At 43.7% G+C, this 22436-nt stretch overlaps 1 protein-coding gene across 1 annotated transcript in view; it reads right to left on the bottom strand.

The window, feature by feature from the left end:
• The window catches only part of LOC127630260 (myosin heavy chain, fast skeletal muscle-like), a 72811-nt gene that overhangs the window by 6087 nt on the left and 44288 nt on the right, over nt 1-22436 (bottom strand). Inside the window, 19 exon segments of the mRNA XM_052107753.1 lie at nt 43-188; nt 269-445; nt 557-799; nt 893-1148; nt 1646-1782; nt 1882-2005; nt 2084-2201; nt 2277-2364; nt 2448-2512; nt 2593-2893; nt 2991-3161; nt 3236-3316; nt 3318-3386; nt 6423-6541; nt 6695-6833; nt 6917-7020; nt 7111-7209; nt 7298-7361; nt 7900-7992. Of these exon segments, the coding sequence (XP_051963713.1) occupies nt 43-188; nt 269-445; nt 557-799; nt 893-1148; nt 1646-1782; nt 1882-2005; nt 2084-2201; nt 2277-2364; nt 2448-2512; nt 2593-2893; nt 2991-3161; nt 3236-3316; nt 3318-3386; nt 6423-6541; nt 6695-6833; nt 6917-7020; nt 7111-7209; nt 7298-7361; nt 7900-7992 (2594 nt within the window).

Below are 22436 nucleotides of genomic sequence, written 5' to 3'. Positions count from 1 at the left end.
AAACATAACAATATAAGTAAATAATGATTTGCTTTTAATTACTTCTTCAGTTTCTCCTCAGATTGTTGCTTGTCATTCTCCAGGTCCATAATGGTTTCCTGGGCCAGTTTGAGGTCTCCTTCGAGCTTTCTCTTGGCTCTCTCAAGGTCCATGCGGAGCTTCTTCTCTTGTTCAAGGGAACCCTCAAGCTATGGGAAAACAATATATAAATGTTTAAAGCTAAATTCTGAATTCCATCTATCAAGGACATGTTGAAATGGTAACTCACATCATCAACTTGTTGCTCAAGCTTTGTCTTGGCTTTGGTCAGGGTGTTGACTTTGTCCTCCTCTGCCTGGAGATCATCCAGAGTCTGCTGATGTGCCTCTTGGAGGGCTTTCTTCTCCTTTGTAAGCTTGGCAATGCTCTCATCCTGTGCTGCCATTTCCTCAGTCAGGTTCTTGACCTGTGTGGTGTTGGATACTAAATCATTTCCTTTTGTCCTCATTCATATCATTTAACAAAAATGTAGGTGCATAAAAAATTTAAATTAAATTTTAAATCAACTGTCACAAACCTTATTTTCAGTGGCATGTTTCTCCTTTTCAACTTTAGCCAAGGTGAGCTCCAGGTCATCAATGTCCTTCTTCAGCTCAGAGCACTCATCCTCCAGTTTTCTCTTCTTGGCTGTGAGTTCAGCATTGATTTCCTCCTCATCCTCCAGTCTCTCAGTTGTCTCTTTGAGTTTAGCTTCAAGCTGGATTTTGCTCTTTATCAGACCCTCACACCTCTCCTCAGCATCTGAGAGATTCTCAGATTCCTGACAGGTAAATAAATATATATTTTACCTACTATTGTTCAAAAATATCTATCAAAATGTAAAATTTCAGTAAGTTCATTAAAGCAAACTCACAGAGGCTACTTGAAGCTGCAGATCATTCTTCTCTTGCAGCAGTGCTACCATCTTTTCCTCAAGCTCCTTCTTTTTAGCCTCAGCCTTTGCAAGATCTTCTTTGCATTTTGCATAGTCCTCTTTCATGTTTGACAGCTCCTTCTCAGTTTCAGCACTCTTCAGAAGAGGCTTAATCTTGTAGTAAACCTTCATCCATGGCCAGTGTTTGACGTTCATGAATGATCGGATGTTGTATTGAATGGTGTAAATGGACTCTCTGTAAATCAGTGGTGATTAAATGTCATAAAAATAAAAAAAAATGTACAGTGCTATCTGGAATACTAAATTCTGATTGTTCAATGGTGCTATCTAGTGGTCTGATATTTCACAATAACAACCATTCATCTGTGGATTAAGTTATATCAGACTAGTCATCCAGGAATTGCCAGTCATCTTTGCAACTTCTCATATAACAAGTAAGCTAATAAAATAATTTCAACTAAAATCAACTGTATATTTATTTATTTGTTAAGTATTCTTGTACATAGTGGGTAGAATTGAGCTATTGCTAGAGACTCTGCAGCTTATTCCTTCTCACTTTAAAACATTTTCAGTGCAAATTAATATTTCATACCCATTTATTTATTTAGTTTTGTTGGTAGCTTTGTAATAAGCGGGATAATTAACATTTTGGATTAGGGTCGTGATCACCCTGTCAAGGTTTATTTTGTGATATCGACTAGCTGACTGTACATTATCCCTTACATAACTCACCTCCTCTCCATCATCTTCACGAACTCCCTTCTCATCAGGTAACCACGGCAGAGAGCCTGAGTCATTGTTACCAGAGCAGCCAGTTTCTCATCACGCATCTCTTCAAGAGTACCCAGAAGACCAGCTTTGAAGAACACCTGAATATGTGTATAACAAAGAAGTTTGTTTCCAGTGTTATGACTTTAAATCATCAATCATGAGTAGGGAGTCTTTGAAGTGTAATGCAGAATATAAACCTTTGTGTGCCCGAATCTATACTCGTCATGATTAACATCGATGGATCCCAGGAGTTTCTCAGAGGCCTTCTTGTTGTCCATAAACTGTCCCTCAGGAATAACACTGGCATTCAGCACCTTGTATCTATGGAAGATTTTTCAAAATGCTTCATGTCTTTTATTAAGATAAGCCTCAATGAAGTGATATTTTAGTCATAATTACCTCTGTTTGAAGTCACCATAGAGGATTCTGCTGGGGAAGCCCTTTCTGCAAATTCTGATACCCTCCAGTACACCGTTACACCTCAGCTGGTGGATAACCAGAAAGTTCTCCATGAGACCTATAAAAATAGTTTATATCATGAGCTTTGTACATAATTCAAATGAAAACCTCTTAAAGTTCTTCATTACTTTACCTGGAGTCTTGGACTCATTGGGAATCAGACAACGCACAAAGTGAGGATGAGTGCTCCTCAAGTTTGTCATAAGCTTGCCCAAGTTCTCCTATAGAGAATAAAAACGGTTCTCACTTTTTTCAAATACAGCAATAATGTTGTTATATCAGCTTCAACTTCTTCTGTACATACCCTGAACTGGGAGGACACTGTCTGCATGGAGCCACCCTTCTTCTTTCCTCCCTTCTTGCCAGTTTCTTTACAAACATTGAAATGATTTAGGTAATTTGAGCTATTCAATCATTCTCTATTTAAAATATTTTTAATTTATAATTACCCTCAACAACAGGTGGGTAGAGAGTAGCCAGAAGTTTGACAGAAGATTTCTGGTACAGTTGCACAACAGACTCATTCAGTGGATCCTTGTTCTTGTCTAACCAGCCATTGACGTTGTAGTCCACAGTTCCAGCATAGTGAACCAGAGAGAAGTGGGCCTCAGCCTTGCCTTTGGCAGGCTTTGGTTTCTGGAAGGCTTGATTTTTGCCAAGGTGCTGATCATACAGTTTGTTCTTGAAGGAAGTGTCTGAAGCCTTGGGGAACATGCACTCCTCTTCAAGGATGGAGAAGATACCCATCGGCTGTTTGTAAATGAATAAAGAGTATTACAAAAAAAAATCACAGATTTTGTGAATAGAAAATGGTAGAAATTAAGAAGTTTATAAAACCAGTAGAAACCTTCTCAATGAGCTCAATGCAAGCAGCCAAGTCCATGCCGAAGTCGATGAACTCCCAAATAATGCCCTCCTTCTTGTACTCCTCTTGTTCCAGCACAAACATGTGGTGGTTGAAGAACTGTTGCAGTTTCTCATTAGTGAAGTTGATGCACAGTTGCTCCATGCTGTTGAACTGGAGAGAGAAACTTTTACTGAACACTGAACTTAAGTCAACTTGCATTCAAATTAGGTAAAAATAATTCTTACATCGAAGATCTCAAAGCCAGCAATATCCAGCACACCAATAAAGAACTGTCTGGCCTGCTTTGTGTCCAACATCTGATTGATACTGAACGACCATCCACAAGAACATCCTCTCATAGATAGATTTGGCTAAAGCACTAACAGAGTTGTACACCTGTGAATAGAATACATTGTAATTTTTATTCCAATGTCCTTCTGCTTTAATAATAGTCAGATTCACACCTAATTTTTAGGTCTAACACATCTGCAGGGTTAGGAGAGTTACTTTTTAAATGTAATCCATTACAAATACCAATTACTTAGTAAAAATGTAATCAGTAACAATCCAGTTACCTTGATAAGAAAGTAATGTAATCAGATACCTTTTTTGATTACCTCAAGATCACGTTTGTGAGTAAAGTCGAGAAAGAGAAAAGGAATATGTTCTGAATGCCTTTTAATCATATCTTCTGAAGCAAACAAACAGTTTATGAATAATGTTATGAGTGATGTAGCTATTATTATAGAGTTAATAATAGATAGTATGAACAAAACATGAAAAACAGGGACACCACCTTAATAGGAAAACAGAAAATGTTAAAACGCTGCATTTTTAACCAAATCAGGTGAGTCCACTATCTGTTAAAGAAAATTGTTTATTTTCTCATCAAGCAAATACAGTTAGAATAGATGCACTGAATTATGTCTTGGTTAACATTACAAAATCTGACAGGATATACGTCAGATTCAGAAACACTACAAAGTTTAATTCTGCCATGTACTGCAGTTAGAATGTAGACTAAAGGGCACTGACCATTCATTAACTTCTGACTGCCATAGGCAGATCACATGCTCATCATCATCATTATTAATGTCTCCAGTGCATAGCATCTTGTTTTAATGAATAGATCAAAATAGATTTAAACCTTTTACTGTGTCTTGATTTACTTTTAGTTTTAAAATGTTACATTTGCCAGTATTTCTCCCTCACCCATACTTTTGAACTGTTCTTAACAATACATTTGTAATATGTATCAAAATCAGATAAATTATCCATTGCACTTTTCCCCTAAGAACTTAATATTTTCAACTCATTTGGTATTCATGTGTACAATCTGGATTTTTTTTAACAAAGAAAAAAAGAAATGCTGTCCCAATTATAGTTGTCATTACAACATGAAAGCATTTCAGAGAATAATTTTAGAGTTCAACTGAAGTTAAGATGGAAATGAGAAGTCACACTAAAATTTCGACAGTAGGCATCCTGTGCACCGGAAAACTGTCCGTTCAGCCAGAGGGAGTGGAGTTTCTCCACTTTTATTCCTGTTCTCGCATAAACGATCGACAGACGGTCAGATGGCGAAATTAGGGAACACATGATTCATTTTAGCTATCCTTGCTAATGTGATTTTTGTGTGGGTCTTACCTTTAAATGCTTATTTAAATTATATATTTGGTCTTGGAAAATCACTGCATCTTCACAGCAGGAAGGTCAATTGCTCTGAACTTTAATTTGGTTTCCCTTTTATCCATTGAAGAGACAAGAATATAAAAATTCCACAAAAACAGCACATTTATCATGGTTAAATTGTGTGGTCAAATAAACAGGACAAATCAAAACCAATGTGTAGTGTAAGGCATAGCATTTGAATTTAACTTTCCTCTTGAGAAGCGTAAAGGCACAAAAACTCCCCTGACAAATAGGTTTGTTTTCTTATGAAATGACGGAGGAGAGAACTGGCTTTCTTGCAACTGTTAACAAGAGGTTTCTGCAGCTTAATGCCGAGTCATTTTAGATAGAAAGCCTGAAAGACACATCACGCTGACGCCAAACCTGTTTGTATCGGAAATAGGAAGTGGCATCTGATGCCAATTATCTCCTTATTAACATTCATTTCCAGCAAGGCACTCTGATCAATCAGTCATAATTTCCCACATGAGATTAAAGTCATCATGAAACGGAAGTTGTGACCGACTTCCATATTGTGACGTATTTCCAGTTTATCGACCAAGAACAAAATGTAGGGTGGTAATTTTAGTTTATCCATTTGTTGTTGATTGGATTGGTAAAATATGTCTGTTGCATAGAGGAACGGAGGCAGATCTGAATGCGAGTTTGCAGCGGACACACACCCCTACCACCGTGCTGTTCCAGTCACAGCCAATTGTCAGTGAAATTGAGCAGCGATCAAAACACATTTATGATGAAACTGACATCATAAATGCACAAATACATCATTGTCTTACAAAGAGGCTGAGTGAGTAAAAGATAACCATATTTTAACGTTTTGAATCACAATACACTAAATATAAAGGGGAAAAAACACTTGCTCGTACTGTGCATCCCAATACAACTGCATTCAAAAATATAAATAAGCTCCAGAGGCATCCAAAGCATTGTATTCATTAGTGATCACCTCAGCAATTCAGGCCGGAAATGTCTTGAACACAACCGCAAATTCGCCCTTATTCCTTCTCATTCGAAATGTAAATTCAAGCCAGCTGACCCATGACCAAAGAATTTTGGGTTAATGAACGAAAACAGACAAAAACACACTTTGCCATCTTCACCAACATGGGATTGCTGCTTCGTTCAACTCTACGCAAGGTTGTGGTATTTGTAAAAAGGGGCAGGGTTTAAGCGGACTAAATAATTGGAGAAGTCCTGCATACGTCACCAGAGAGAAGTCTTTTGTTTCACCGGAAGATCGAGTTTTTGTTTTAAGATTAAAAGGTCAAAAAATATGCATGGATGAGTCATTCACAATAAGACCAACACCATGCATTTAGAAAATAGCTAGTGTGAATTTTTATTTCATGCTGACTTGAATGGTTTGACCACATTTGTAAGACAGGTGTTATTTACACATGTGACAGTAATTGGCGCCAGATTCACACAAGTCAAGAGAGAGAACCAGAAGAGATCTCCATCTTGCTTCTGATCATATCTATACCACTATAAAGCAAGCAGTGGTCTTCATAATTTTATGTCAGGAGGATCTTTTGTGTATTTTTTTATATATTGAAAATTGTAATCCTGCTAATAATCCCAATATTTACCAAATGTACCTGTAATTTTAATACTTTGAGTTTTTATGTGACTATAACGGATTACAATTACACATTTTTTGTATCTTGATTACATAACGCCAAGTATTCTGTTACTCCCCAACCCTGCACATAGCAGGACATACTGTATGTTAATACATACCTGTGGCACAGTTTGACCTTTGGTCACAAACTCATTTCCGACCTTCACTCTGGGGTAGCACAAAGCCTTCAGCATATCAGCAGAGTTCAAGCCCAGAAGGTAAGCAACTTTGTCAGCCTCTGCAATTTGTTTTGTTAAAAATTAAAAAAAATTATCCCATATCTTTCACTGACAGCTGTAGGAAAAAACTATTTCTTATAAGATAATAGAAAGGGATCTTTCAATCGAAGTATTCTTAAATGGGAATACACATTAAAACGATTGAATCTCACCCTCTGTGCCATCAGGCTCAGCTTGCTCTTCACGCTGCTTCTGCTTGAACTTCATGTTACCATGATGCAGCACAGCTCCAGTGAACTTGTAGATGCCCATCTTCTCCTCATTAGTAAAGCCCAGAATGTCAATAGCAGTCTAGATATTACAGTAGAGGATGAGAACTAGGATCTGACATATTTATATAGCAAATGTCATTAATCAGATTAGCAATGACTCACATCAGTTGCAACCAACTCCTCTTTATCATCAATGCTTGCCACAGTGATCTGACCCATACTGCACATGGGGAAGTCATAGGGGTTGGTGGTTATGAGCGTCATTTCTGTAAAACATAGAGAGCATTTTTGACAGAGTATTTTACAATACTATTTTGAATAAGAACAAATGCTTTGATTGAAATGTGTCAACCTACCAATCAGCTCAGGCTTATGGTTGGTCATCATCTGGTAGAAGATGTGGTAGCCTCTCTCATCTGGAAGCTGGAATGTCACTCTAGACTTCTCCAGTAGATCTGTAGAGAAAATAATGAAGTCATGATCTAAAGAATGATAGACAAAGAAAAATGTACAGATTGATCAATTAAAAGCATGTCCACCTACATGTCTCAATATCAGCACTAGCCAGTTTTCCAGTTGTGCCAAAGTGAATTCTGATGAATTTACCCTGTTTATAACAAAATAACATTATTGCTACTGTGCAATAGAAAAAGTCCAGCATAACTGCATTCAAAAATATAAATAAGCTCATCCAAAGCGTTGTATACATTAGTGATCACCTCAGCAATTCAGGCGGAAATGTCTCGAACCTGTAACCTGACCCCGAAGCTGACCCGTAACCAAGGAATTTTGGGTTAAGGAACGATAGTTTTAAAGGAAAACAGACGAAAATACACCTTGCCATCTTCAACAACATGCGATTGACACTTTGTTCAACTCTACGCAAGGTTGTGGTATTTATAAAAAGGGGCAGGGTTTAATGGACTAAATGATTGGAGATGTCCTGCATACATCACCAGAGAGAAGTCTGTTGTTTCACCAGATGATCGAGTTATGATATTTGTATTAATGATTACGAGGTCAAAAAAATTAACAAAATATATGCATGGAAGAATCGTTCACAATAAGACCAATAACTTGCATTTAGAAAATAGATAGACATAGCATAACAAATGCTCTCTATAAATAAAAACTGGTGAACTTACAAATCGAGATGAGTTGTCATTTCTCACAGTCTTGGCATTACCATAAGCCTCAAGCAGAGGGTTGGCAGCAATGATCTGGTCTTCAAGAGATCCCTGTAGTTTAAGGGGTTACATTTGAAATGTCTCTTGTAAAGATAATTTGCAACAAATTTAAACATTGATATAAATATATTTTTACATCTCATTTCAAACCTGCATTTTGCCAGGAGCTTGATCTTTCTTCTTGTCACCCACCACTGCAACAGTGGCAAAGTACTGAATGACACGTTTGGTGTTCACAGTCTTTCCAGCACCAGATTCTCCACTGGTTTATGAGAGATGATAAGACGATTAAATAAGATGATTAAACATGTGCAATTTCCATGAGAAGAAAATAAAACCATTCTTAGCATCTCTATACAGTAGATACATACGTAATCAGGACAGACTGGTTCTCTCTGTCTGTAAATTCAAAGATAATAATTTTGAATTTTTGTTTTATAAAAACTAAAATCCAGAATTCCAAAAATCTAAATTATTTAAAAATTAAGATCTTACCAGTAAGCATGAACTGATAGGCATTGTCAGAGACAGAGAAGATGTGGGGTGGGGCCTCCATACGCTTTTTGCCTCTGTAGGCAGCCACCACTTCTGCATCATACACTGGGAGCCACTTGTATGGGTTCACAGTAGCACAGAACAGTCCAGAGTAGGTCTGAAATGAGCAAATAAGTTGTCCAATTAAAGCATTGTAATCGAAATGAACATTAATGCTATTTTACGTAGCTTCTTAACTCACATAGATCATCCATGCTGCATAACGCTCTTTGAGGTTATAAAGCACAGCCGGTTCATTGAGATGGGTCATCATGGCCATGTCCTCAATCTTGTCATACTTGGGAGGATTCATTGGGTGGACATCATCCTCCTTAGCAACTCTCTCCTATAATGGTAATTTATTAATTTAACCAGAGAAAATTTGCAATGATTAATGTATTGTGCTTCTAGTTTCCATGGAATAAGGAAAATTCACCTCCTTAGTGTCAAGCACAATAACGGTGACTTTGCCACCATCTCTGCTCTTGATTGTTCCTTTGACATACAACTCTTTGGTATCAACCACATAGCAAGCAGTCTTAGCATCAAAGGGCTTGTTTTGAGCCTCAATTCTCTCCTTCTCAGGCTTGCGTAGATATATGGCAGCCTTGCCATAAACGGCCATCTCTAGCGTCAGTACTCATGGTGCCAGCTTACTGGAAAACGTAAAGAGAAATTGTTTTGTATTGAAATAATAACCTAGTGGTTCAACATTACACTAAGCACAACAGTAACAAACTGATATGCAATGTAGTACCAACATTTTCATTTCAGCTCAATATCTGCTTCAACTATGTCAACTAACAACAATACATAATGCTAAAATAACAATAACAAAAATTCCTTTTTTTTCAAAACAAGTCTGCTAGCGGTAATAAATGTTTGATAAACTCTGATATCAAGATATTCTATCTCTGTACTGTATCTAATGCCCCCACAACAGAATGAAATTATCTACCCTGCACAAATTAAAATTTCCTGTGTGTGACAAAATGCCCTGAGCAAACAACACAATCTTAACCAAGGTATCAAAAACAAACTCTGGCTTGACATATAGAATAAGCTACATAAAAATAATTGCAGGAGTCAATACTAATTCAACACACTCATTACATTAATGTAGGGACATTCGCCTACCTTCCCTTTTTTGAGACCAGATGAAATTTCCTGCAAAATAATTAAGTTACAGTTAAACATCCATGATTACACAAATTATGTTTTTTTTTAAACAAGAGCATTTTTTTATTGATACTGCTTCATTACAAACAAACAGGATCCTAGATATATTATCAGTTTATCTCGTTTTGCTTCTCCTGCAGGTTTGAAGTGGTTAACATAAATCTTGCCAAGTGTATGCCAACATCCATGCAAATCAACTTACCACCAGCTGGAGCTCCTCCAGTCTTCTGTTCGGCTGATCATGTCCTCCTCCACACTTATATTAAGAGGAACTTGCACACTAAGCAGATACTAAATATGGAGAGCCATTAGAGTTTAAATTACTGTATCTAGAAGCTGTCCATTCACAGAATGTCCATCCCAAGAATGGATGTAACAGCCATATTAGAAACCAGTTCCAGAAAAGGCAATAAAGCAGTTGTATTAAATAGAGATATCAGGTAGAATCATAATCAGAGGATCATTTCGATTTATATTGCTCTTATAACTTATCTTGATAAGGGCATATAATGGATTGTATGTTTCAGGAACACGTTTTATTTTCATGTGGAACTTGAATACGATTACAATACGATTTTAAAGAGACAGGTATTTGCTACTCGTCATGATTATCCTATTGTTGATAATAGACATATCTTGCATCAAAACAGATACTGTACATATTGAGTTGAATAAATACATGACAAGGTGACAACTGTATACTTGTTTCATAGAATTTCTATTTAGGCCACGAGCAAGTTGATGTGAGGGCATATTGCCAGATGGGGTGGTAATTGACTATCATGAGCACTCATGCTGTCTGTCACAATTCCTCTATGAGTTCATGGATAAATTATCCGTACAGCTTGTTAACACAGTCATGTGTGTGAACGTTGAAATCATTTTCTACATAATTATAGATTAAACAGTCCATTTGATAACATATGCAGATGTTTTCAGAAGCGTATTAATTTTTCTTTCCATTTATCGTTTTTGTTTACAAAACCAGTAGGCTAAATGACAGCGCAAACTTACCTTAATTATTATAATTGTTAAGATATTCGAGAAATATGTACAGTAAGGTTATGATCAGCGATATAGTTATAGACCTGTGTTACCCTTCTTTTCTTTTTTGCTTTCCCTCTCCCTCCCTCCACATACTAGAGTGAAAAGTTGGTCCTGCCCAGGCGCGTCACTAGACCCCTTTTACTGGGGCACATGTCCCAGTATAAATCTGCTTTGCCCTAGTAAAAGCTCAAGTTTGAGTTTTAACAATTTACTTTATTTGTCAGTGCATTCATTTAGATTGATAATCCCGGACAAAAGAAATGGATATATCTAAATGCAACGCAGTAACCCACACAATCAACGCTTGTAAAAGCAACGCAGTTTAACCGAAAACTCAAATCTGATGCATGCTCGCAGAAATCCATGTCCGTGCAGCGCGCGCCTCAGCGCTTGCTATAACCAAAACCTCTGCAGCGCGCACAGCCACACACACGAGACCAGGAGCCGGTTGCACCAGCTATACGTACTTTACAATTTAGCCTAGTTGCGGCGTAAATGGTAGGAACAGGTAGGACGTAACCCTATGTATGAACTAAATATTTATGGGAGCCTCCGATCAGGAGTAATGGTTGGAATAAAAATGCAGATTAATTTAATGACATCAATGTGCTCATGTTTTGCGTGATAGTCATCAATCATTTCGACATATATTATGAAGTTGGCATTTACACTCGTTTACATTTACAACAGAGAAATATATATATATATATATATATATATATATATATATATATATGCTATATATTCTATATATTAAGGCTAGCGTTTCAGCATGAAACCGTTCAAACGGTGCAGTTTTCCGGTGTCAATTGTCAACATATACTAAATATTTAAGATATTAAAATTAATAAATGTCTATTTTTCCAGCCTGTTGTATTAGCATTTATTTATTACCCCTTATTTATTTTAGATACAGTTCCTACTTGTTATTTACACAGGGCAAATATACTATTTATTAAATCTATTTTTATTACATATCATATTTTAATGGTATCATAAATATAATTTATTACAGCTGACAGTTACAAGAGCAGACAAGGTTTGAACATTAACCGTAGCAAGATAAAACTTAAATTCACGGCTTTTAAACACTTCTGTGGATAAATTTGAAGGCTTTTTATTGGATCAATAAAATTATTTGCTTGAATAAATCTGGGTGTCTGTCTTTCAGGTGCTTTATTAAGTTTGAAGTGTTTCCTCCTTTCCTCAGAAAATTGTGAAAGCACCGTTTACAAATAGGTTTTTCCTGATCTACGATGTTTCCCTTTTCATCAGCCTCAAATCTAAAGAATTTCCAAAACTGGCTTTTTTCACTTTTCTTTTCGACAAGATTCAGTTGAGACTCCGCAGCAGCAGCTACTTTGCTTGTCGCCATCTTTTGCTTGTTGTGAGCGTTCGAAAGTTCCCGACTCTGATCGGGATCCGGGTAGACCCGGTACTCAGTACTCCGGTACATTCAGAAATTCTGGTATCATAAAAATTAATTTGTTTGAGTACCGACTTGGTACCGGAGTACCGGTATTTTTGACAACACTACCCTAAAGTGCGTCGGCCCACCGGGAAAATGCCTGGTATGCCAGATTACCAGTCCAGCCCTGTCTGAGGCTGTTTTGCCTGATGCTGGATAATGCAATTCCATTGACTTACTTGACAGAGGTTTTCCTGATGTTTAATTGTAACGATTACCCTGTCTTGTTTCTCTGTTGCCCTTTTGTTTACCATTTGTTGTCACTTTTGCATTTCTCAGTTTTCACTTTAGTCCCTTATGTAATTCCATAGTCTCTTTGTTAGCGTTCGTGTTTTCCTCTGTTCATTGTTTTCACCTGCCCTTGTTAATTTGCCTTTGGTTTCTGTTAATCACATTGTTATCTTGTTTGAGTTCTGTTCTTCCATTGGTCCCTTTTTTCCCTGTCTGTGTATTTATACCCCGTGTCTTTGTTCAGTCTTTGTCAATCGTCGTTTGATGTCTAACCTGATGTTTCTTTCCTTCCCGAGTTCCCTGTTCGTGTCAACCTTGGTCAGCTCATTCAGTTTATGTTTCATTTCCCCATCGTGGGTTGTTGCTTTGTGTTTTGCCCTGTTATTCAGTTAAATAAAGTTCAACTGCGTTTGGCTCCGCATCTCCTCGTCAGCCTCATTACTCAAGCGTAACAGAACGACTGACCACACATGGATCCAGCAGCTATTCGGGCCAAATGTCGGCTGCTCAACTTGCAGCAAGAGCACTACCCACTTGTAGACCACGCTCACTACTTCCTCCTCCTGGCGAACGCTACTGACTTCCCGGACTCTGCACTGATGATCTTTTTCAGGGACAGCTTAAATCCTCGCTGAGGGAGCGGGTGCCACAGGCAACGCCCGGCAGCACTCTCCACGACTACCTGGAGATGACCCTACTAGCGTGCAGCTCACCGCACCCTGTCACACCAGCCTCACCTGTCAGCGAGCAACCCCCATGACAGTGGCTCCCCTTGAACCTGCACAGTCCACTTTGTCCGCCCGGAGGAGGAGGAGAAGACAGGCTTCCGCCTCCCGACCCACGCCTGCCCCGGTCTGCGAGCTAGAGCCCACGCATGTCACGGTGAGCGAACTAGAGCCCACGCATGTCACGGTGAGCGAGCTAGAGCCCACGCATGTCACCGTGAGTGAGCCGAATCCTCGTCAACCACGGTAACCCAGCCAGAGCCTGTAGCCTCAGACGTCAGTGAGCCAGTGCCGCTAGCCTCAACCGTCAATGAGCCAGTGCCTGTAGCCTCGACCGTCCCTGAGCCAGCGCCTGTAGCCTCGACCGTCCCTGAGCCAGCGCCTGTAGCCTCGACCGTCCCTGAGCCAGCGCCTGTAGCCTCGACCGTCCCTGAGCCAGCGCCTGTAGCCTCGACCGTCCCTGAGCCAGCGCCTGTAGCCTCGACCGTCCCTGAGCCAGCGCCTGTAGCCTCGACCGTCCCTGAGCCAGCGCCTGTAGCCTCGACCGTCCCTGAGCCAGCGCCTGTAGCCTCGACCGTCCCTGAGCCAGCGCCTGTAGCCTCGACCGTCCCTGAGCCAGCGCCTGTAGCCTCGACCGTCCAAGAGCCAGCGCCAGTAGCCGTGACCGTCCAAGAGCCAGTGCCAGTAGCCGTGACCGTCCAAGAGCCAGTGCCAGAAGCCTTGACTGTCCAAGAGCCAGTGCCAGTAGCCATGACCGTCCAAGAGCCAGTGCCAGTGCCAATGGCCGTGACCGTCCAAGAGCCAGCGCCTCTCGAGCCCCCTAGGGTTCCGCCTCCCAAGTCTCTCAAGTCTCTCAAGTCTCTCGAGCCTTCCAGGGCTCCTCCTCCCGAGCTTTCCAGAGCTCAGCCATCCGAGTTTCCCGAGCTTTCCAGAGCTCAGCCATCCGAAGTTTCCGAGCTTTCCAGAGCTCCGCCATCCGAAGTTTCCGAGCTTTCCAGAGCTCCGCCATCCGAAGTTTCGAGCTTTCCAGAGCTCAGCCATCCGAGTTTCGAGCTTTCCAGAGCTCAGCCTTCCGAGTTTCCGAGCTTTCCAGAGCTCAGCCTTCCGAGTTTCGAGCTTTCCAGAGCTCAGCCTCCCGAAGCTTCGAGCTTCCAGAGCTCCGCCTCGAGCTTTCCAGAGCTCCGCCTCGAGCTTTCCAGCTCCGCCTCCGAGCTTCCAGCCTCGCCTCGAGCTTTCCAGAGCTCCGCCTCTCGAGCCTTCCAGAGCTCCGCCTCTCAAGCCTCTCGAGCCTTCCAGGGCTCCGCCTCTCGAGCCTCCCAGGGCTCCGCCTCTCAAGCCTCTCGAGCCTCCCAGGGCTCCGCCCCTCAAGCCTCTCGAGCCTTCCAGGGCTCCGCCCCTCAAGCCTCTCGAGCCTTCCAGGGCTCCACCCCTCAAGCCTCTCGAGCCTTCCAGGGCTCCGCCTCTCGAGCCTACCATGGCTCCGCCCCTCAAGCCTCTCGAGCCTCCCAGGGCTCCGCCCCTCAAGCCTCTCGAGCCTTCCAGGGCTCAGCCTCTCGAGCCTTCCAGGGCTCCGCCTCTCGAGCCTACCATGGCTCCGCCCCTCAAGCCTCTCGAGCCTTCCAGGGCTCCACCCCTCAAGCCTCTCGAGCCTTCCAGGGCTCCACCCCTCAAGCCTCTCGAGCCTTCCAGGGCTCCGCCTCTCGAGCCTACCATGGCTCCGCCCCTCAAGCCTCTCGAGCCTTCCAGGGCTCTGCCTCTCAAGCCTCCCAGGGCTCCGCCCCTCAAGCCTCTCGAGCCTTCCAGGGCTCTGCCTCTCAAGCCTCCCAGGGCTCCGCCCCTCAAGCCTCTCGAGCCTTCCAGGGCACCGCCCCTCAAGCCTCTCGAGCCTTCCAGGGCTCTGCCTCTCAAGCCTCCCAGGGCTCCGCCCCTCAAGCCTCTCGAGCCTTCCAGGGCTCTGCCTCTCAAGCCTCCCAGGGCTCCGCCCTCAAGCCTCTCGAGCCTTCCAGGGCACCGCCCCTCAAGCCTCTCGAGCCTTCCAGGGCTCCGCCCCTCAAGCCTCTCGAGCCTTCCAGGGCTCCACCCCTCAAGCCTCTCGAGCCTTCCAGGGCTCCGCCTCTCGAGCCTACCATGGCTCCGCCCCTCAAGCCTCTCGAGCCTCCCAGGGCTCCGCCCCTCAAGCCTCTCGAGCCTTCCAGGGCTCAGCCTCTCGAGCCTTCCAGGGCTCCGCCTCTCGAGCCTACCATGGCTCCGCCCCTCAAGCCTCTCGAGCCTTCCAGGGCTCCACCCCTCAAGCCTCTTGAGCCTTCCAGGGCTCCACCCCTCAAGCCTCTCGAGCCTTCCAGGGCTCCGCCTCTCGAGCCTACCATGGCTCCGCCCCTCAAGCCTCTCGAGCCTTCCAGGGCTCTGCCTCTCAAGCCTCCCAGGGCTCCGCCCCTCAAGCCTCTCGAGCCTTCCAGGGCACCGCCCCTCAAGCCTCTCGAGCCTTCCAGGGCTCCGCCCCTCAAGCCTCTCGAGCCTTCCAGGGCACCGCCCCTCAAGCCTCTCGAGCCTTCCAGGGCTCCGCCTCTCAAGCCTCTCGAGCCATCCACAGCTCCGCCTTCCGAGCCTCCTCCAGAGCCTCCTACGGCTCCGCCTCCGGAGCCTTCTGCGGCTCCGCCTACAGAGCCTCCTGCGGCTCCGTCTCCTGAGCCTTCCTTGGCTCCGTCTCCTGTGCCTTCCTCAGCTCCGTCCCCGGAGCCTTCCAGGCCTCCGCCTCAAGAACTGTCTACGGCGCCACCGCCCTCAGCTCCGCCTCCTGAGCCTCCAGAGCCTCCCTCTGCTCCGCCTCCTGAGCTTTCCAGGGCTTCAGCCCCGAGCCTCCTACGGCTCCGCCTCCAGAGCCTCCAGAGCCTTCTAGGGCTCCGCCTCTAGAGCATCCTCACGGCGCCACCTCCCTCGGCTCCACCTCCAGAGCCCTCCAGGCCTCCGCCTCTAGAACCTCCTTCGGCTCCGCCTCCTGAACCTCCCTCAGCTCCGCCTTCGAGCCTTCTACGCCATCGCCTCCCCGGCTCCACCTCCCGAGCCTCCCTCGGCTCCGTCTCCCGAGCCTTCCACGGCCGCCTCCCAAGCCTTCTACTGCTCCGCCCCCAGGGTCTCCTGCGGCCCTGCCTATGCCTCCTGTGGCGCCGCCACCCAAGTCTTCGACTGCCCCACCTCAGAGGTCCTCCTTGGCTCCGCCTCACGCTGCTCCGCCAGCTCCCCAGTGGCCACACCTCCCAGGTTCCCTGAACCAGCCCTTGCCCTGTGGTCATCTCCCAGGTCCCCTGAACCGGCCATTGGCCCACGACCACCTCCCAGGCCACCGAGCCGGCCTCTATCCTGTGGCCCCTCCCAGGCCTCCTGACCCGGTCCCTGTCTTGTGGCCTCCTCCCAGGGCTTCTGACCCTGTTCCCGTCCTGTGGCCTCCACCCAGGCCTCCTGCCCCTGTTCCCGTCCTGAGTCCTCTCTCCTGGCCTCCTGACCTAGTCCCTACCCAGTGGATGTCCACCAGGCCACCTGACCCTGGTCCCTTGACACACCCCCATAGACTGCTTGCCTGCCCTCTCGGCCTCCATGGTCTACCTGTCTACCCTCTCCACCTCCCTGGACTGCCTAATGGCCCCCGTGGACTGTCGCAGTGCCCCTTGTACCCCGTGAACTGTCTCATTTCCCTCGTGGCCCCCGGACTTCCTGCCTGTCCAGTGTTCCCCCCTGGTCTGCCCGTCTACCTATGTGCCCACTTGTACTGTCTGTTTGCCCCTGGTGCCCTCATGTTGTTCTTATGGACTTTTGTCTTTTGTTGTGTGTTTTTTAGGATCGTCTGGAATCCGATCTTTAAAGGGGGGGCTATGTAATGATTACCCTGTCTTGTTTCTCTGTTGCCCTTTTGTTTACCATTTGTTGTCACTTTTGCATTTCTCAGTTTTCACTTTAGTCCCTTATGTAATTCCATAGTCTCTTTGTTAGCGTTCGTGTTTTCCTCTGTTCATTGTTTTCACCTGCCCTTGTTAATTTGCCTTTGGTTTCTGTTAATCACATTGTTATCTTGTTTGAGTTCTGTTCTTCCATTGGTCCCTTTTTCCCTGTCTGTGTATTTATACCCCGTGTCTTTGTTCAGTCTTTGTCAATCGTCGTTTGATGTCTAACCTGATGTTTCTTTCCTTCCCGAGTTCCCTGTTCGTGTCAACCTTGGTCAGCTCATTCAGTTTATGTTTCATTTCCCCATCGTGGGTTGTTGCTTTGTGTTTTGCCCTGTTATTCAGTTAAATAAAGTTCAACTGCGTTTGGATCCGCATCTCCTCGTCAGCCTCATTACTCAAGCGTAACAGTAATATAGAAGAATGCAAATATGCAAGAAAGTTTTCTCCTGTTTTGTTATTTGCATATACAGTGTAAGCATTTTATGCCATAAAACATGTTGAGAATGTTCATGTACAGTATGTTGAAGATATTTAAATAAATGTTTTCATAAAGATTAATGTCTCTACATGTTTACCTTTCCCAGTACTTGTTGCAGTGTAGGAATAGTGGGTTAAGCAAGGTTTTGTATAGTGCATTGTGTTGCACACTTCTTGCGCGCAGCAGGCTTTCAAGAAAGAATAAAAAGCGATATGAGTAATGGGGGGCCTGTGCCCTAGTAGACCTTTATGTCTAGCAATGCCCCTGGTCCTGCCATAGGTGGCGCCAATATATTTCAGTAAACAGAAGCTGTGGGAGGGAGCGCATTCGTTCATACCATAATGTAATTTCAACTAAAATGTCATTGTTCTACAAATTGAATGACATGACAGGCTACTTAACCTCTAGTTCAGATAATGAAGCCAGTCTATTTTTTTTGCACTTATTCTATTACACCTATTTTGGCTTCTATTGGTTGCATGTTATGTCAGTACTATAATGGAAACCAATACATACCATTAAATCATAATGGAATCGAATGGAAACCATTAGAATTGCTATTGTTTTTTCAGCACGGTTGGATTTCTTTTGACTGCAACAACAAATCGCTAAAATTGATAATGGAAATATAAAATGTCATATTAATCAAATTCAATTTAATTTTACATTAGTCAAGTCTGTTCTGTGCAGGGAGAACCTCCACCAGTTACGTCAGTTTACAGTCGTGAAAGACGCATTTGCATGATAAACCTTTTTATTTATTTATTTATATTTTAAGAATAGCAGAGGACAGACACATGGAGCTGCAGGGGAAAAGTGGACAACCCAAGAAGTTGTCAAAGCACGATAGGATTTTATATTAAACACTTTAAAGAAGGTGTTTTTCTTAGCAAGCGCACACACGTCAATCAAACGGTGCCAATCCACAATATTCCTGAGTCCCATGACCCTTTACGGGCAACGTGGGTAGAACTTCCGGTTAAGTATAAACAATCGTTATTCTATGTACTTATGCAGCACTAAAAATGTCAGAATCTTAAGAACAAATGATCACAGAATTATAGCAAGGCGATATTGTTCTTCCTCACTTATCTGTTAATGATTATGGGTTTTAGGATGATGGCTAAATATCGCAAATAGTAGCATTTTAGTCTTTATCCATCCATGGAAGAACCTGAGCAGACTAACCTGAAAAGCTATGTAGCCTATTATTGCCTTCATAGCTGTAAATTTGGACATGTTTTGAGAACTGTAGATTGTTATGGTTATTTTAAAGCATATATTGGGTCTATCCTGAACCTGAAGATTATGTGGTACCAAGATTATGTACTTACTGCAGATACAGGTGAGGTCCAGACAGCAGGATGATAATGTATTACAGGACGATTTTTCGGATAAAATATAATTATTTTTTGGGAGATGAATTTGTAGTAAACTGAAACTAGCTATATAATTGTTCGTTTAAATACATAATCTCCGTATCTAAATGCTATCAACAACATTAAACATTTTAGTGTTGAATGAACAACTGATCCTGTTGATAGATTGAATTTATTGTTCTTGTGTAGGAAATAACGATGTATTAGCAGTCACACAATAAACTTCACTGTACATGCAATACAAATAAACATATTTATTTGGACATACATTAAAAATATTGTACACAAAATGTTCTCTGTAAAATAAATAAAAAACAATATGTATTATTAAAAGCACTGTGCAAATACATTTAATTAATACTGAATAAATGTCCACACTGTTTTCCAAATCACATTATCCCCTTAAGGAAAGACAAGCACATTCTGCAAAGACACCCAAAGAAAGTGAATTGCATGTAGCAAAAATGGAGAGGAAAATCAGAATCCAGTTTATTTCAAATGCGATAAAACATCTTACTACTGTACATGTCTCATCTAATAATTATGATCTTTCACTGTAGAATTGATCAATTTAGCATCACAGCATGAAAACATTGTCATTACTCACAGAGAGTATACGTAAAACACTGTTCCTTTTATATACCATTTCAAAACATGTGAAGCATTCACAAAGGCCAAGGCTGAATAGAAATGAAAACTCAAAAATTCTAAGGAACTTTCAGCACATGTACAGTACACACAGCTGTTAGCACAATAAAGCTATAGTTTATATGTAATTCATTGTACTCCGCTTCTGTAAGTCTATTGTAGCCGGCATGTAAGGTCTCGGGTTACTTGACTGTAACCCTTGTTCCCTGATAAAAGCGGAATGAGATGCTGCGCTGAGTTAGCGCTTTGGGAACAACTTTAGGTGTGACCAGCTGTGAATATGTGTGCAACACGTCAATGAAAATTTACCGGAATTTATAGCCTCTGCCGGTGAAATCATTGGATGCACCTGTAGCAGGGCTATAAATAGATGCGTCACAGGTGCATCGTCAGGTATTTTGTCTGAAGAGCAGTCCTGGGTCATCCCAGTGCGGCAATGAAGCGCAGCATCTCGTGACGCTTTTATCAGCGAACAAGGGTTACAGTCAAGTAACCCAAGACATTCCCTTTCAAAAAGCTACACTTATGATGCTGCTCTGAGGTAGCGCTTTGGGAACAAGAATATCCACGCCGCCGCACTGTGAATGTCCGGACCCCTTACGGGTCACAAGAGCGCGAGAGGTCTCAGACATGAGCTTGTGATGTCGACTCAAGGAAATAAGAGCCCGGAGTGGCATGAACATCCAAACTATAAAATCTAATGAATGTGTGCGGAGAGGACCAGCCTGCCGCATCACAAACATGCTGCAGAGGGACACCTCTAGCCAAGGCTTTAGAGGAGGCGACCCCTCTGGTAGAGTGAGCCCTGATACATACTGGCGAAGCTTGACCGTGCGCCTCGTAGGCCAGGGCAATAGCGTCCCTCACCTCATAGTCTGCTTGGTGGCGGCTGCCCCCTTGTTGCGGCCCATCTGGGTGACTCAGAGAGAAGTAGAGGGGACATTGCGGCGTCTGTTGTGAGGCGAAGAGGACCACTTCTGCCCTGTAAAATCTCACCCAGATTTGTTCCACTACCTCGGGGTGGAGTTTCTGTCTGACAGTAAATCTGCTCCCACATTCAGACATCCAGGGATATAAACTGCCCTGAGTGACAGGAGCTTGCCCTGGGCCCAAAGGAGAATCCAACATGCCAGAGTATTCAGCTGACGTTAACGTAGACCTCCTTGATGATTTATGTAAGAGACTGCTGCTGTGTTGTCCACCCGAACCAGGACATGGCAGCCTCTCAAATGCTGGAGGAAGTATTTCAGGGCCAGAAATACTGCCATCAACTCGAGGCAGTTTATGTGCCAATCAAGCTGATGACCCTACCATTCCCCTTGAGCTGTACGACCACTTTAGACCGCTCCTCAGCCCGTCAGGGAGGCGTCTGTTGTCAGCAACCTGCGACAAGACGCACCCAGAGTAGGACCCAGGGTAAGAAACCGGAGTCTGAACCACATAGAAAGGGAACGAAGCGAGCGGCGCAAAACCCTTATTTGCCTTAGGGAACAGGTCCTTGGATGAAATCCTGTGGCTTTTAGCCACAACTGAAATGGTCTCATGTGCAGAAGGCCCAAAGGGATCACTGTGGACGCAGACGCCATGAGACCTAGTATTCGTTTATACTGACAAATAGTGCAACCTTGACCTAGCCTGACTTTGCTCAGGGTGTTCTGAATGGACACGATTCGAGCGGGAGACAATTGTGCCTGCATCGAGATCGAATTCCATATAACTCCCAGATAGGTAATTCTCTGGGTGGGAGGGAGTCTCAGACCCAGAGAAACCAGATGAGCTAAGACAATATCCCTGTGCTGAACTGCCAGTTCCTGAGACTGTGCTAGTATCAGCCATTGATCTATGTAATTCAGAATACGGATGCCCCAGAGTTGCAAAGGAGCCAGTGCTGCATCCATACATTTTGTGAATATGTGGGGGTGATAGGGCTGATAGCCCCCGAAAGCAAACCTCAGGAACTTCCTGTACTGTGGCAAAATTTCTATATGAAAGTATGCGTCCATGAGATCGATCGTGACCAGCCAATCGTGATGTTGGATTTGTGACACGACCGTCTTGATAGTTAGCATCTTGAACTTGAATGCCTTGACTGAGCGATTTAAGCCTCAAAGATCTAAGATCGAATGCAAACCCCCACCCTTCTTGGGAACCAGGAAGTATTTGCTGTAAAAACCTGACTCTTTCTCTGTAAGGGGAACAAGTTCTATGGTCCCTTTGACCAAGAGATTTTGCAGTTCTTTCCACAGTAGACATGCCTGCTCCGGTTTCACGGTAGTGGAAACCACGGCGTTGAAACGCTGAGGGCGGCGAGCGAATTTAATTCTGTAGCCATTTTCTACTCTTCTTAGGACCCACATAGAAATACCTGGCAGAAGATTCCATGCTGCGAGATGGGTATTAATTTTGACACTTCCTGTTGAGGGGATGGCGAGTGTTCTGCATCCTGGACTAAGGCAGGAAGCAGCGGTACACTCAACATTTCGCTGGAAGCCTCTAACTCCCGAAACACCAGAGGCAGCGGGAATGGAGAGGTTTTGTGGGGGTACCCGAAGGGTCGAAGTGGATGATACACGTGCCCCATCCCGAGGAGGGCTACCCCCACAAGGCTGGGCACAAGACCACCAGGGTTTTCTCTTGTAAATGACTCCCCTGAGGTCTTGCTTTGGGGGCTGCTGAGGGCGAAGAGCCTGTCCCCAGTCTTTACGAGGGGGAGCACGACTCGCCATGCTCTGTTTCTGAGCCTCCCATGTAGAAGGACCGGGGCGGGGCTGGGTGGCTGACTGCCCCTCCCCCTGAGTGTGGCGAGGAAGGAATTGTCCGGTGACTTTTTGCCTCCTGGAACCTGGTGATAGCTATATTCATAGCGTC

Source organism: Xyrauchen texanus, chromosome 3 (genome assembly GCF_025860055.1).
Source record: "Xyrauchen texanus isolate HMW12.3.18 chromosome 3, RBS_HiC_50CHRs, whole genome shotgun sequence".
NCBI lineage: Eukaryota > Metazoa > Chordata > Actinopteri > Cypriniformes > Catostomidae > Xyrauchen > Xyrauchen texanus.
The sequence above is the reverse complement of the archived record's forward strand: the minus strand, read 5'-3'. Positions and strand labels throughout refer to the sequence as shown.